We start from the raw sequence: 17,184 nt of genomic DNA on the forward strand, positions 1-17,184 counted from the left end.
ATTCCCTTCTGAGAATTTCGTGTAAGGGTGTAATCCAGTTTATCTTAATTCTGAAATATTTACGTACCAATTTTATCCTAAAATGACTGTGATATTAAATTTAATGCTACAGTGTCATATCCCGTTTTAAAAAGAAATTTAATAATAATTTAATATTTTTGTACACATATTAATATATCATTAATATCTTTGTAGTTTGTGTAATAATTGTTATTTCATTGAATTTACTTATTATTTATGTTTAGAAAACACCCCTACAAATAAACATTCTGTAAGCATGTACAAAAGAAATTGTGAACTGCAGACTAAGCTGAAAGTTGAACTTTTTCAGCTACTACATAATATAAGATCGCCAAGCCAAGCGAATAATAAAAAGAAAAGTAAGAAAGAGAATAGTGCATGCAAAGTGTAGGCTTATCAATGAAGTAGTGAATCATATATCTTAAACAATAGTAAATAAATTATTTATCCCTTCAAAAAGCTATCAACTTACCGTACTGTTCCAAATTAATTTTTTAGCAATATCGATTTTTTTAATTAGCTGATTTAATCAGCGTTATCGGCAGCTGATAAGAAAGATCTATTGAGAAAAACATGCAGAATACACAGAAAGAAAAAATATTGCAATTAAAATAAGAATCAAGATACTTTAATAAAATATGTTAATTCGCCATTTCTTTAAATTTATCAATTCAGCACAGATACTCAAACAAAGCCAAATCTGCCCTCCTATAGATCCTAATACCTTTATTATATCTGAAATATCCGAAGAAGCATGCAAAATTTCAATTAATCTAACGAAATACTCACCTGGTTCACGGATTCCAAAAGACTTCCCAGGCTGTTCTGGCTTTCGACGTCTCTCCACCGATCCCTGGGTCCCCTGAACCCTTGCTGCTGCTCATCCTTCCTATGGTAACCTTCGTTGTGATCCAGTTTGATCTTTTTAGCTCCCCTAAGCTCATTCTCAGTGGTGGCTTTCAACCTGGAGCAACACTCGACAAACAGCTCCTCGTCGAAGTTCAGAACTTTGCCCTGTCTAGGCTTCGTGGTCTCAATCTCTTGAGGAACATCCAGAGCGTTGTCCTCTATCGCGTCAGTGGGTGCAATAGTGACTACTTCGCTCTTGTGGCTCGAAGAGGGTGATCTAATGACGATTTTCTCACCAGAGAACTCGCTGGAACTTCTTTTCCTCGTTACAGCCTCGTTGGTAGCCAAATTTTCCTCTTCTTCTTCATTTTCACTGTTGGAGCTGGTCTCTATGGAACTTCTAGGTGTTCCACAGAACAAGGGAGAAATTCGCCTGTGGCCCATGTCCTCGTCTTCTTCACCGTCTATGTCAGAATCTCTAGTGGTCTGCGAGTTTCTATCCATACTTGGAGACCTGTTCCTCACGCTACTGGGTGCTAGACTGCTGCAACTTTGAGAAGATTCCAGATCAACAGACATTCGGCTAGTGAAGGGGTCTCTCTCAAGATGAACCTTGGTGAAATTGTCCTCCTCGTCGCCTGACTCCTTAGGATTCTTCGAAACTCTTTTCTCTACCACCAGATCTCTCCAATCTTCCTCTTCGTTTCTACCTTTACTTTTTCTAAAACCTGTCAGCTTTCTCTTCTTGATCGCTTTCTGATCGTCTTCTTCTATGGCATCTTCCAAAGGCACCACTTTGGAAGAATCTTCGTCATAGTTGAAGGACCCATAGCCACTGTCTTTGATCGTCAAGTCAGGCTTGCCTTGATTCCTCAGTCCATAATTTGGCTCCTTGTGTTTCACTGCTTTCTGGCTCTTGTCAGCATTGACGTCAGTAAAATCGTCCTCAAAGGTCCTAGAAATTAATTCTTCTGCTCTCTTCTTGCTGAGTCTGCACTTGGTTGCTGGTAACAATAAGAAGTAATTATTTGAAGCTTCTGCATCATGTGTTTTCTTAATATTGGAGCTGTTCTTTGATTTTGTGTGTTTTCTAGATCGATGCTCACCTTGGTTCTCATAGGTTAGATTTCTCTCCTTGGCTCTGTCCGAAGAAGAGCTCTTCTTGGATCTTTTTCCAGAACGTTTCTTGGGACTAGAAGGTATAGAGGATGAAACTGAGTGTCTTTTCTTGTCGCCTGAGGAGTCTTTAGTCTTTCCTTCGCTGGAACTGGAAGATCTGAAGCCTGTTCTGGAGAGATCTGAATCGTCTTCTGACTTGGACACCCAGTCGTTCAGTACCTCCTTAACTTTGTCTGTCTTCTCACCGCCAAAAACTCTGCCAAACACGCTCTTCACGATTTTGCTCTTGTTTTGTGATTCAATTTTGTCCTCATTTTCACTGTCGTCGCTTTCACTGGTCAAATCGGCGATCTTGTTCCTTATAGAAGACTTCTTGCCTCTGGATTTCCTGTAGTTGTCCTTGTTAGAGTATTTGTGGCTCCTGGACACCTTTTTGCTCGGATTTTGACGATCACTGGTGCTTGATTTTCGACCACTACCAATTATTGATGAAATTGCCTCGCTGTTCTCAGACTCTGATGAAATCTTGGAGTCCTTGTCAGAATCCTCCGCTGTTTTCGATGCTTCTCGCTCACATTCTTCCTCTGATGCAATCTGCTGCTCTGCTTGTTCGTCATTGGTATTCAAATTTTTGTCAGAGTTTTGGTTGCCAATTAATTCATTTGTGTCTAAAGAATTATCATCCATATCAGATTTGGTGGCTTTAGGGTCGCTATTCTCGACTTCTTGTTTCTCTTCAGGTTTTGGCTCGTTGTCAGAATCCTTCGGGAATGTCGTGGAAGACTCTCGTTCCTTTGTTTGCTCTTTATATATCTCCAATTTTTCTTCTCTTTCAAATAAAATTTGAGACAAAGGTTTGTCAGCTAGACTTGAGGATGACGAAACTTCATCATCATCCACTGACTGAAAATACTTGATTTTGTCCTCTAATAATTCAATTCTCTTCTCAGAAACTCGTTGTTCCTGTACTAACTGTTTCAAATCTGTTTCTTCCAAAGATTCTGGCTCAGGATAAAATTTATCGATTTCAAACTCCTCAACAATCTGTAATTCATTAGATTCATGATCATCTTCATTTTCTAATGTTGCAGAGATAACTATACCATCACTTTTAGCAGAATTATCTTCCAATTGTGAATCAGGTACTAAACGCTCTAACTTTTCATTAATATCAAATGTTTCAGCATAATCGAGTGATTTTTGATCATCTGTGGTCTCTGAAAGTTTGGCCACATCATTGAACACTAATTTATTCTGATCATCTTTAGATTTGGAAGAACCTTTAATAGTTTTATCTTCCGAACTGTTTTCTGTTTTTTCAAAATGTTTTTTAACCCGGCCTTTCTTGGATTTACCATGGCGTTGTGTTTTGACCAGTTCACTCTCGTTATCATACATCATTTTCATACTTTCTCCTTCAAGGTTTTGTACTTTAGAAGATTCCAACTCATCAATACCTTCAAAACTCCTTCTTTCTGCTTTTTGATCCTTGCACAAGCTTGAATTCAAGCGTTGATTAAATTCCTGTATTTCTGGTTTGGAGTAATTAAAATTTTTAACTGACTCAACTTGTATACTGCATGCACTTTCATAGTTTTTCTCAGAATTGCAATTAACATCTTCAGATTCCTTATTAAATGTGCTTGAATAGTCTAACTCGTAGCTTTTATTGTTCTCAGAATCAACTTCTTTACAGATTTCTATGCTGCGTTTGTTTATGGTAAACTTCAGACTCAAACGTTCATGTAACCGATTTTCTTCATTATCTCTATCGTTTAACTTATCTCTCGAAAGATCCTCAGCCTTTTCCTCGGAATCTAATTTATATATACTATCTTTCTCCACGATTTTGTTTTCTTCTGTCCTCAGCAGAGCATCTTTTATTTCCATATCCATATCCTGGTTTTCCTGCAGCCTGGGACCACAATCTGAACACTGTTCTTTGAAATCATCTTCTTTCACTCTTGGAGTATCGATTTTTGATTCTGAATTGCTCACGGCAGGATCTTCAGATAAACCTTCTGAAACATCCTTATAATCCAAATTAGACTTTGCTTTATTCAAGTGCGAAGACTTTGCAATTTTAATGGACATATTCTCACCCAGGACAGTTACCAACGTCGAATCGGCTGAATTTTCCAACTCAGAATTATCTAAAATAATTTGTTCATCGATCAAGCTTTTCTTCTTACTTTTTTCTTTCTTCTTTTCATGTTTCTTCTTCTTTCCAGCGTCCTCCACCTTCTTGATCTGCATTTTTATAGGCGTCGATGTGGATTCTGGCTCAGGAGTCACTTGATCAGTGAGAACATACTCATCATGGCTCATATTTTCAGTGATCTTACAAATTTCTTCATCCAGTAGTTCATCTTCAAGGATGTGTTGATGGGTGGTCTGAGAATCCGTCAAAGAATCCTGTTCGAGTTGATTGTTATAGCAAGGATCAGTCTTAACTGGTTCTAAATCTTTCTGAGTAATGATGGATTCGCAAGGATTAGCCTCTTTCTGGTCATCCTTCAGCTCTAAAGACACATTCATAGCTTCATCAGCTGATTCAACTCTATTTTCGTCACTAGAAGTATCATTTTGACCAACATCTTCCATATTTTCAGCGTCCTCCATACATGTTCTGTCTTTCTTAGATTTGGCCATTTGAAGTAAATGAGACTGAGACTGATTGTGCTTTTTTAGAGAGCTCTTCCTGGTGAAGCTGGTAGTACAAACATCGCAGAAAAATCTGGCAGCCTCCTTCGTCAACTTCTTCCTCTTCTCCACGATTAGAATTTCACCTGTCTTCTTATGAACTACCACGTAATTGCCTGCTGTTCTCTTCTTTGGCTGAAAGTCATCCTGAACTTGGGAGAGACCATCCAGCTTCGTGTCCACCTTATCTTCGTTTTTCAGTTCGTCGTCTTCGTATTCCTCGCCTTCTTCCTCGTCGATCGGCGTTTTAGAATTTTCAACTACCTCTTCCTCTTGTTTTTCAACACTCTCTTCCGGTTTTTCATCAAAAACTTCGTCCGAGATGACTTCCTCAACCGGTTTCTCTTGCTCAGTCGACGGTTTTGGTTGTAACTCCTGGCTAACATCGTTCTTTGCTGTCTCTTGATGCGGTATACAATCCTCAATGTCTATTGGGATATCGAAGTCATCCATCAAATAGAACTCAGCAAAGAAGGATATGTTTTTCTTGGCTCTTCTTTTCAAACTCTGTCTTCTGTGGATGTTTTTCTCCGTATCGACAGATTCTGAGTCGGTCACAGAGGTATCTGTTTGCACGTCTTCTCGAGACTCGTAAAGCTTCTTCTTCTTAGAATAACGTTTTTTTCTGAAATAACTAAAATCACTGACGCATGAGGTCTCTGACAAATTATCTGCGCTCTCAACTCTTTGATTTAGGCTTTCCTGGCCTGACAAGTCCTCAGAAGACAGTTGTTTTCTCTTCGAAGATCTCGTTCTACTAATTTGTTCAGTTTTACCAATTAGATCTATGGAACCAGCAGAACTAGACCTTTCTAGGTCTACGTGTTCACGAGTCGAACTCCTAAAGCTACGTTTTTTGCCTTCAGAAGAATTTCTCTGGCAAGAACTTTCTGGCTGCTCCTCTTTTCCAGCAAAACTTCTGCTCGCCTCTGGGTACTCTGCGTTGCTTGTTTCAGTTTCTGGTTGAGAACAGTTGCTCTGAGTGTCTAAATTCTCGTCGATGATCGACTTTCTCTTATACGTTCTTTTCTTTGTGTGCTGCAACACTTCGGTTACCTCTGGGACCTTGAATGGTTCCAGACTTGCCGAAGAAACTTGTAAACTAGTCAGATCGTTGGAATTCTTGCTCTGATCTTCAATTTCTTCGATGAGTTTACTCGTCCTCAAGGATCTTCTAGGAGGAAGTTGATTTGTCGTTGTGGATTCAAGCGCTGCGGTCTGTGCGTGCATCCTGGAGTCAGAATTTTCTTGAGAAACGGTGCCTTGTGTCTGTGTCTGGTCAACTATCAAACATTTCTTCTTTCTTCCACGCTTCTTTGGCACTTTGGGGACAACTATAGGTTCTTCGATCTTCTGTGACTCTTTTTGATCATTCGCTGGAGGATTTTGAGTGACTTCTTCTTTATCTGTTGCTCGAGTCTCCGTATTCTTGAAACTAGAATCTTCTGTTTCTTCTTTCAACTGTTCTACGCTATCTAATAACGTTACCTGTTGCGTTGGAACTTCGTTTTGCATAGTTTCACGTTTTTCAGATGGTTCTTCCAAAGGCAGTTCAGGATTTTCAGTTGGGACAATGGTGCTAATACTGAGAACAAGATTACTTTCGGATTCCTTCGAAGTCTTCTCGTCGTTTCTCGGTTGAATCATGGATTTCGTCCTGAAAGATTTCCTTCTGGGTCCTCTGCTATTCTCAGATGCTATTTCGTTTACAGAAGATTCTGTCACTTCAGTAGACTCCACTCTGAACATCGTTTCTTCTTCAGAGGTTTGGCTTATTTTCTCTTCCTGTTGCGATTTCCTCTTGGAGGACCTTCTAACTGGAGATTGAATTTCTAAATATCGATCCACAGCCTCTGTAACGGAATTTCTCTTTCCAGTTATTTCCATCGAATTCTTTTCTTCGTTAGTCACTTGGACTTCTTCCTTATTTTTCGTTACACTTACACCTTGAAATGCATCTTCTGGCTTATCCTCTTCATTTGTTGCATGTTCTTCTAAATTTTCCTTAGAATCTATCTTGAGCTTCTCAGTACTTTCTTCAGAGTCTTCAGCCGTCTTAACATCATTAACAATCCTATTATCCTTTGCTTCGGCTTTTTCACTTATACTTTTCTCCTCACATGGTACCTTGTCTGCATCAACTTCAGTAGACAAGTCTTTTTGAACATTTTCTTTGGTAGAAGGCACTTGCTTTGATTTTTCGATTAACTTTATCACGTCAGCCAGATGCAGTTCCTCAGAGATCGAACTCTCCTCAAAATTCCCTGCTGGCTCGGAGGATTTCCTTTTATTCTTCTTTGGGGACTTCATTTCCACTGATCGTTTCTTAGATTTTCTTTTCACTTTGACTTCTTCAGTTACGTCTTCACATTTTTTCTTTTCCTCTTCCATAGTTGACAAAGACACATCTGCAGAATTACTTACTGGAATCTCCAAAACAGGCAATGAAATTTCATTTTTAGTAGGGCTCGTTTCGATAGAAACGGCTTCCTCCTCTACTTTTGACTCATTAGTACAAGCTTCTCTTTCTTTTAAAGAAGTAGTCTTTTCATCTTCTCTCAGCAATGTAATCTCAATCTCTTCATCGGCAACTTTTCTACTGGAACTTATATTCGATTCATTTTTTATTTCTTTTTCGTCAGAATTTTCTACATTAGACTGCAACTCTTTGGAAAATTCTTTCGAAACCATCTCTTCATTTTCTACAGTAACATCTGTTTTCTTCAAGCTTTTGTTCAAACTATTAGGAACTAAACTATCCTTACAACTCCCACTAGTCGCTTCTTTAATAGTTTCCTGTCTAGTATCTCCAATCTTCTCTGTTTTTGTTTTCGCTTTCGCTTCGCTTGAAGTCTCTGTGTTTTCTGATAAACCAGGCCCAACTTCGTCCAAAATACTAGTAAGTTCGTCAGCAGCTGTATCCAATAGAGAGCCAACTTCACCTTCTAATAAAGCATCCTTTTGTTTAGCTATTTTTGAAACTATTTTCTCTAAGAACGATCCCTTTCCTTTCTGTTTCCTTCTGGACAGATCTAGAATAATGTCATTAGCTGGTGACTGTTCTTTGGTGTCTTTAGAGGGAGATTCAACCTTCTGAACCTTTTCTACAGATTTGTCCAAGTTCAGGTCCTTACTAGCTGCTTCTAAAACTTCAACTTGCTTTAGATCTTCGTCAGAAATCTTCTCAACACAAGAGATCTCCTCTACTAACTTATCAGGATCATTTGTGGCTTCTAAAACAGTGTCTTCAGAAGATTTAATACTTTTATCTAAATTTTGAGTCTTGCTAGTGGCATCATCAGTCTGTGGTGTGGAATTCTGGGGAAGTACATTAGAGTCCACGCTATCCAAGGAAGTCTGCGTGCTCAAAACACTTGACTGAGACTCGACAGGGACGTTCATGCCCTCTGTAAGAATTCCAATTACGTTATTTAAAGACCTTTTGGATGCTCTTTCTTTTCTGGGTCCCCAGGACTTCCTGGGTCTGCCAACTTTCAATTTTTGAACTGGTGCGGGTCTTTCCAATGAATTTTCCTTGCCACTGTCCATAGAATTGCTCGTTTCCACCTGTAAGTGATTCAGATTTTCGGTTACCTTGGTTGTTTCTTTGTTCTCTGAAGGATCAGATCCTTTGGGTTGCTCTTTCTCATTTCTAGTTATTTTCTCACTTTCTTCTTGCCTATCTATCGTTGCTCCTATTGAAACGGCCCCTTTATCATCAGAATTTGCTTCGTTCTGATCCACTGAATTGACTTCATCATTAACTTCAAAAGAATTATTTTTACCAGTTTCTTCATTTTTTGTTTGGGAAACATCAGTGTTCTTTTTTTCAGATGTCTCATTGCTAGATTTAACTCTACCTCGTCTCTTTCCAAAAGTATTCTTCTTGAAGCTGAAGTCTATCTGTTCATTCTGGATCTCCGCTTCGCTAGTATTCAACAACGACCATCTAGTTTGCCTCTTGTCAGCAGCCTGGACAGTCATGTCAACTTCAGACTTGGTTTGACCATCAAAAGACGCCTGACTGGAATTGACCAATGATTTGATCTCACTGGACATACTACTGCTTCTCCGTCTTTTGACTGCTGTTTTCATCTCGTTCACAGCTTCTTTGATCTTGTTGGATTCATCTGAAACTTTCTCATCTTTTGAAGCGGTTTTGTCCTTTCTATCCGTGTTCCTCAGCGATTTTCTTCTTTTCGCATCGAATTTCTCTTTGTTCGTAGACGCGTCTGAGATGGATCCTGAATCCAGCTTTCCTTTTTCCAGTTCTAAATCCTTCCGCGGCTTGATCTTTGCCTGATCGAATTTAAATTTAGACATTGGTTGCCTGAGACAGCGTTTGGAAGTGGCAATCCTGGATGTCAGAACCAATTTGGTTAGCAGGTCCTCTTTATTGTCTGAGCCTATCAACTTCTTCACCTCAAAGGGAACGTTCTGTATCTTTATAGGGCTGTCATCGTCAACAAGTTTCTCTAATTTCGCCTTAGCGTTACTCCTGGTCTCCAACTTTCCTTCTTCCTTTTTCTGTCTCACTTCTTTCTTCAGACCTACTTCTTCCGCATTCTTCACCATATTTTTCTTCTCTTCCACATTTAGAATCTTTGCAGGAGCACTTTTCCTTTTGAATTTTTCTTTAACTACACCTTTAACGCCTTCCTTAGAAGCTTCAGTCTTTGTATCGACGCTCTCCACGCTCTTATTCAAATTCTTCGTTTCATTTTTTGCTCTCCTGCCTTTACCCTGTTTCTGATCCTTCTCTTCTTCTTGTAAACTGCTCATAACATCACTTTTCTCTCCTGAAACTTGACTCTCCTCTTTCTTGGGACTCTCCTTGTCTTCCAGGTTCAAACACTTGCTAGTCAGACTCTTGCCACGCAGGATCTTTTCCTGGCTAGAAGCTGACGTAGCAGGAGATAGGATAGGTAGGTCATTCGTAGTAGTTTCTGAAAATTCCTCAGAATTGGATGATACTTGAACAGCTGGCTCCAACGTCGGCATCTTGTCGCTGTCAGAAGACAATCTGGTTGTCCTCTTCGGCAACTGGTCGCCATTCTTGCACTTAGAAACTGCTCTTAATTTGGACCTAGTGATCGACGACTCTGGACTAGTTTCGCTGCTCCTTATCTTGGTTATTAAACGACCAGAAATAGGACACCTGATCTCAGGGGACTTTTGAGGAGACAGAGACTCTTTGTTAGGATTCCTGGCAAATTTTCCATCCTGGGTCCTCAGCTGTGACTTTGCCTTGATGGAGGCGTTCAAAGAGGCTACAGGATCCACCGGCCGCTTCCTCTTAGGTGTAGTTTGAGTGGACAACTTGTTCTTTAGGCTGAGGGACTTTGCTTCCCCTGGACTAGCTTCTGTTCCATCCACATCTACCTCCTTCTCCACATTCTTAGGAGAAGCTTTGGTACTCTTTAATATCTTCGTACTCTCGTTAGATGTCTCTGCCTTCGTCTCAGACAGGCTCTTCAAAGCTGCTCTAGCTTTAGCCTTCAAAGTTGTTTTCTTTACCTGGACCAAGCTTTTCACAGCTCCTTCTTTCGTTTTCACGTTTCTTCTTTTACCCAACACTCTGGGACCTCTGACCATCTTTGTTCTACTGCTCCTTCCGTCTGGCACATCGCCTTCTTTGATAGAAGACGATCCTTCAGCCGGTTTCTCTTTGGTTTCTTTCTCCAAGTCGTTTTTCTCTGAGCTGTCGTTTCGTCCTTCGTCAGGATTCTTGTCATCAGGAGTGTAGTTCTTCACCACGCTCTCGATCACGGCAGAGATGTTGTCGATCCGACAGCGATTCCGTTGGATCGACTTCGCGTTCTTCAGCAGCTTGTTCCTCAGGGCAGCTTTGTTCCGGGACATTCGAGAGGCGCTGGAATTGTCGCCGACCATTCGTGGTCTCGTTCTGGATTGCACCTGTACAAATGGCAAAGCCTTCGTGGTATTGTGTGTGTGTGTGCGCGCACCTCGGTGAGTGTATTTTTCTGTGCTCTCTACGGAAAGTTAGGGGAGTTTTTTTTTTTTTGGTGCAACCTACGGAATCAACTGTTCCCGTGATTTATGGAAGCTTCTTGAGCAACACGTCACGGGGATTATTATGGTGTATTTAAGTTGAGCCCTACGGGATTCGCTACTTTACTTTGAGCAAAGAAGTTTTTGGTTTGTGGATTCTTTTGTTTGAAGAAGTAACTAAGTATTCTTTTAGGTCTGTGATTCAATAATCCTCTAAATCTGAAGTGTTTGAAAATTCAATACTAACTAGAATAATCAAGTCCGAGATCTTTTTTATAAATCACCTCTTAATAAAACAACAAATTCTTCAACAAAATCCTTGTATCTTTGTACTGAACGCATTATAATCCACAGTGCTTGTATCCAGCAAATAAAACTCTTAACGATTTCTACTTTTATCTTAATAAATTCTTGTATCTCTCGGCATAAAAAGAAAAAGAAGAAAACACCAAACTTTAATATTATGAATACTCACCAATCCTAAATTCTCAGTTCTAGTCCCTAAAATTCCTATTCTGTGACCCTTTAAAATTAGTACCTCCAGCAGTGCTCTTAAAAATCAATCCTAAGTGTTTCTAGTTCTTACAAAATTTCTAAAGGCTTTTTAACGAACAAAGCAGTATAATTCTAAAGTGTCGTAAATCCTCACCATCCCTGGTGGTGAAATCCTTAAAACCCCAATTCCACATCAATAACACTATACGTAACATTATACATGTTTCTCTTATCCTAATAAAAATCACTCTGGAAATTCTGCGCTTGTTCCACGGCTGGTCGATTCGAATTAGATGGAACCAGCGAGACTTTTCAAATGTAATAGTTCTTGCTTCGACAAAAATGCCAAGGGAGTGTCCATAGACGGGTCAATCGTGTGCCAGTTTTCTAAGAGAGCACGAAAACCGTCTTGTCGGTGTGACTACGTGGCGTATCCTCCCTATGTGTATATGGGTCCGTGTGTGCAACGTGCGGACAACCGTGTTGGCTAATCAATACTCCACTTATATCCGTGTCGTCCAGCCGGAGCCGGTCCCATGTTATTGCCTTATCATTATCGAGTTTCATCTTTTTCGTCAGGATTCGGGTCATCCGCTAACTGGAGCTGTTTGCGAGCTGCTCGTTTACCTAATTCCAACCAGTCGCCGGTCTGTGCATGCTTTTTGGGTCACCGTGTCTTACCAGCTTGCTTCTTGGCACAGAGCATGCATTTTTTGCAAATTGTCCTCTTAAAAACTCTTTCTTTTTCTGACTCGGCAGCTTTCTTTCACGGTCAGTAGGTCCTCTTGTCTGTTGCATTATTGCTCACCACTTACACGTGTCTTTCCAGCAATTAACTTGCGTACTTGAAGCTTCAATCTTCCCCCTTTTTTTTTTATCTTGTCGTTGAGTTAAATTTTTCCACAATTTTGAAATTCTCGTCGTCGAAGCGAAGAACTTCTTTCGTTCATTTCTCATTTCCTATTTGGCAATTTCGTAACTGCTGATAACTTACGTTTGTAGACGTGTGATTAGCGATTAAGTTACGTATTTGGTATCGGAATTCCTTCATTTTTAGCTTCCATGCGAATTTCTATTTCACAGAAATTTGCAATTTTTTACTTCCCAGTGAAGGAGGTAAGGCAGAGGCTTTTTTAATGTTACAATTACTGACCGCTCACTTATACGTACGTTTATGTGTTTAACGATTAAGCTTTATATCCGCGATTGAAAATGTTTTAGCTTAGATTTCAATTTTACAGAGATATTTTTCCCTCCTCGATAATAAGGGTAGATCGAAGGTTTTTGTTTAAGAATTTAAAGGAACTTTATTTACTGTTGCCGTACTATTCTTCTCTAGTTGATAATTATATTTCCAGATATCTCAACTCTACTTCATTTGTGTGTCAATTAATATGTATGACAATTAATTCTGCTTAGTATGAATAGCACGTGGATGATGATTCCGGTGTTATTCGACATTAAAACCACATGAACACGAAAACTGAACATCTAGCATGAAGTTAATTGAATTGTTCAAATATTCAACACTTACAGTACGTAGTCTGCCCTGGGTCCGCGCCGTATTGTCTTGCAGTACCTTCCTGGTTGCCCTTTTGGGGGGTAAGTTGGCTAACATCTTTTGTATGCTCTCCCCTATGAACAGAAAAACGGTATAAAACATAAATTAAGTCGTACAGTTTTGCGTCAATTTTTCTTAAACGTATAACGTTGCATCACTTTGATACAAATTCGTTTATCTGTCAAATTTTACAAATTTTACAACTTAATTCTTCTACATAAGAATGATGCTACAATATATCAATTATTTTATATATATATATATATATTATTTATTACAGGTGCTTCATGAAAGTTTCATTAACATTGTATCATTAATAACGTAATTTACTTGGACAGTAACTCATTGGTTATTTAATTCCAATCATTGGGGATTATTCATACATAAAATCGTGTATCGTAAAGGCTATCTAGTATAGTGGTTTAAAAGCTTATTAATCACTCAATTAATGTTTGATTATATCTGCCTGAATATCAGCTGTTTCTTCTTTAAATACGAGGTGTCCCAAATTTTGGAAGCATAGCTTATAATTCAAAGGAATTTTGTGGAATTAAAATTCAATAAGAGTTGGCAAAAATCGCATACTCTTGATTATGTTCAACGTTTGCTCGTAACTCTTTAATAAAGCAAAATTACACGAAAGTTGCATATAACACACTTTTTTATTTTCTCTGCTGGATTATGCTGCAACACTTTGTGAAAGTTTCCAGCAAAAATGTTAAACACTCTGTATATCCAAACTGTATATGCAAACGCACGTAAGTACACAGACGTATATATGTAGAGACATTAGAGGCACGTTAATATTAATCAACGTATGGTTAATAAGTTTCAAGTTATCATGCCTCACCATATTCATAATTATCGCGTGGCAAAGGGAAGTTGTTGGATAAGTGATTCAACTAAATGAAACAAAGTTTTAATTAGTACAATAATTAGACGCTCCTCTAGTGTGGTTAACAAATTTTCCCTATCTTCTGTGTTCCTATTTATGTTCGCTTTTTATTAACTTCTAAATCGCGCGTTGCTCTGCAATTTTTTATATTTTTCATTGAGAATAAATTTTATTAGAATTGCCAAAGTTAAAGTTACGATACAACGCGACTCTACATGAGATAATTAATAACGTTGGTAATTAAAAAATGTATTACACTGGTTTTTATCCTAAAACAAGTATTATCTTTGCTGTAAAAATTAATTTATTCCGATGTAACAGCATAATTTATTTGGTTACGCTGGGTAACTCAACATTCGCGCTTTAATGGAAGCTAATTAAAATTTATATTTCACAGGACATTAAATCCCGTGAAAGGGTAGCTAAATTACAGCAGCAGAGAGTTACAAGATGACGGCTTAATCAGAGTCCAGTAGCAGGTGTTAATTACGTGACTTCTCCTATTGATCACTTGATCAGCTTGTAAACATGCAAGCATCAAAACTTGTCTTTGCGTATGTTAAGTTACGTTCGTTCAAAAGCAGTGTCCTTTTACGAAATAAAGTATTTACGTGGTCAGCATTGTAATTTGTTCTCCATTGATGGGAAATATAAAGAGGAGTCCTGCAATTTTGTCTCAAGTACTTGCTGTTCATCGATGATTTGAAGAGGAGCTGATAGTTTTATAAATTAGGAAAAATGAAATAGAAGAAAATGGTCACTCACTGTCACTAGGCCTGACCCTTGGCCCCGTAGGTTGCTTCTCCTTAGGAGTGTTCACCCTTGGAGTCTGGGAATTTTGAATGTTTCTCTTCATTCCACGCTGCCTTCGCCTTCTACTGCGACTTCCAAAGGGTCTCCACTTGCACTTTTTCTTTCCATTGCCAAATAGTCCTAACAACCAAGCCTGGTCTCCTCCGCATTCCAACATATGCCTATGCAACTCTGGTAGAGTGGTACAGTTCTTGGAACACTTGGTGCACACCTTTTCCACTAAGATAGCCGTCCTCGCCTTTGTCGTGGGTACATCCTTTCCTGGTAGAAATAGATGCTTGTAAAGTTCCCTTTGGTCACCAGAAAACTCGAAGTGGGAACACCAGACGTTTGGGTGCGTCATCACTTTGTGGTCCTCCATTTCTTTCAAAGTTACCTATCACGAAGAAACGGTAATTGTGATTAGTATCATCGTTGTATTATTGCTCGTTAATTAAGTAATTTTATTATGTGAAACAATGAATAAAATAGTCCTTGCCAGATAAGCGTTTGCATGATTCAAGTTTTGTACAATTATTTTACTATATTTTTATCTCAAGAAAATCTAATAAAAAATCAAAATTGCACCCTACTATAATTAAACAGCTTTTGGTGAGCAACTTATGACTTTCGATGATTTTTCTGTCATTTATTGATTTTCATGGACAATTGTGCTGTTTTGGACCGTGAAAAGGATTTTAGACTAATTTCGGAGCAACAATCTGAAGTTCTAGTTCACGGGACAATTTCACGAAGCGAACGTCCCAATTAACTCAATCGATAATAACGATCGGCATGCACGGTTATTACGATTGGACTTGGAATCGACAGTAATATCGCAGGACGATCAATAGAGATTCGTTCGACGACAGCTAATTGTCAATCAACATGAAGAGATGTCCTTTCAACTGCTCTGCAATTCGATCGATAGTTACCAATCAAGTAGGCTGATTAATTAGCTAATCGCTCATAAATGTCGACTGTGTCAATTTCCAAACTATTTCTCAAGACAATTCCGTCATCAACCTCATAGCGAAACTTCCTAACGAAGTCAGAGAATAGTAATTTTTTAAATATAACAAATTCCTCTTCTTTTGGACTTCCGGACTTCTAGAATTCTATATTCGGATTCTCAAAAATGTAAATATATTTTATTGAGATGTTCAAAAAGTTTATAGAGTATCAAACAGTAAATTACATGCTATTATACGTATTCCGATAAGAATATTACAAGACTACGAATTGATTAATTTGATCTCTAGTTCGATAAATAAATAAATAAATTATTCATCAAATTTCTACAAAAAATCTGCAACTGATTTATCATTTTGACCATTCTGATCCATACGATTTCTTGAAAAAAGCACCAAGTGGTCATCAAAAATATTCTGTCCTCGTATCATTGCAAAATCGATTCGAGACAACCTCCAGGTATGAATCAGAACATTCGAAAATAACATCTGCGCCAACGCGACCATTTATTATTCCAATAACCACCTCAAAATAGCGCCATTCACCGCCTAAATATTTCCATTGAGGACTCACATGTTTGGAGGCGCAGGCGCCGCATATATAGACCCTCGGCCTGGACCATTCCCCGGTTAGCTCGGCGTAAATAATTTCCTGTTTCTTAGCTGCCTCGATCGAAGTATTCTCGTCCCACCTCCTCAGCCTCAGGAAGTTGCCAAATTCCACAGTGAACTCTGTGTCCTGAAGTTGCTTCGCCTCAGTGCCATCCGGCACCTCTGAAGAAGACTTGACGATCTCGCAGCGAGACGTTTGCTCGACATCCGGGCTGTTTGCCACGACCAAAGGCTCGTCATCAGCCTCTTCGAGACTCCTAGAATCCAGGTTCTGTTCATTCTGAACAATCTCCGAGGGAGCAAGAACAGTGATCTGGCGCAGCCTGTTTAAACTGAGGCGTTCCTTCAGAAGTTGTTGTTTCTTCCTTAGAGATAGTTGAGTGGAGATATCGAACTTGCTCAGGTCTTTTATGGAACATGTCCACTGCTCCTTCCCATCGTATTTTCTCGGGAAGTTATACTTCTCAAAGGACACTCTCCTGGGGTGAGACCTATTGCTCTTGCCAGGTTTTTGCGCATATTCACTGTTATTCTCGTACTCTTCGTTACTGTATTCTTTAGAATAAACTGGTGTCGCGGCAGTCAGGGAGATGTCTATGGGGAACTGGATCTGATTAACGTTGTGTTCGTAGAAGGACTGTTGAGGTTGTTGCTGAGGTTTGGTGTCTATTATGGATAAACTGGTGGATGTGACTGTTGATGAGGAGCTCTGGAGCTTGCCGTCTAGGTGGTGCAGTAGGTTTTCTCGAATGTTACAGCTCACGCTGCTGTAGAAGGAACTGTCGAACTCTGGGCTGCCTGGGTTGCTAAAGTTATCCTTCACTGGATGCATCGGCTTTAGAAGAGTGTTCGTAGCTTCTGCTCGATGCTCGTGGGCGGTGTCCTCTGGTCTTCTCTCTTTGGGGCTTGAAGCGTCGCGGGGGCTTTGGTTGCCTAGCTCCTTGCAGGGCGAAGGTTCCTTCATTTTCTCCTGTGAACAAAGTAGAAAACTATATTACTTAAAAAATTAAGAATTTTGTTTAATTCATTGCAAAGGTAAAGATACAGAAGTAGATGAAAATTGGCATTTAGAACTTGGGGCGTCATATTTAGGATTTAATACATCTAGATCGGTAGAACCTTTTTCAGAAGATTCTCAATTATTATTATTATAC

The 17,184-nt window shown here is 39.2% G+C and overlaps 1 protein-coding gene across 2 annotated transcripts in view; it reads right to left on the reverse strand.

The window, feature by feature from the left end:
* LOC117161105 (uncharacterized) overlaps positions 1 to 17,184 on the reverse strand; it is an 81,070-nt gene that overhangs the window by 8,424 nt on the left and 55,462 nt on the right. Inside the window, exons 4-8 of one of the 2 annotated variants that reach the window (XM_033342358.2) lie at positions 15,993 to 17,000; positions 14,421 to 14,844; positions 12,734 to 12,834; positions 1,977 to 10,608; positions 811 to 1,874 (exon numbers count right to left, since the gene is read on the reverse strand). In XM_033342358.2, the coding sequence (XP_033198249.2) occupies positions 811 to 1,874; positions 1,977 to 10,608; positions 12,734 to 12,834; positions 14,421 to 14,844; positions 15,993 to 17,000 (11,229 nt within the window). Of the gene's footprint in view, positions 1 to 810; positions 10,609 to 12,733; positions 12,835 to 14,420; positions 14,845 to 15,992; positions 17,001 to 17,184 lie in introns of both variants that reach the window. The other variant, XM_033342357.2, reaches the window with a different exon arrangement.

Source organism: Bombus vancouverensis, chromosome 16, assembly GCF_051014615.1.
Source record: "Bombus vancouverensis nearcticus chromosome 16, iyBomVanc1_principal, whole genome shotgun sequence".
Taxonomy (NCBI): Eukaryota; Metazoa; Arthropoda; class Insecta; order Hymenoptera; family Apidae; genus Bombus; species Bombus vancouverensis.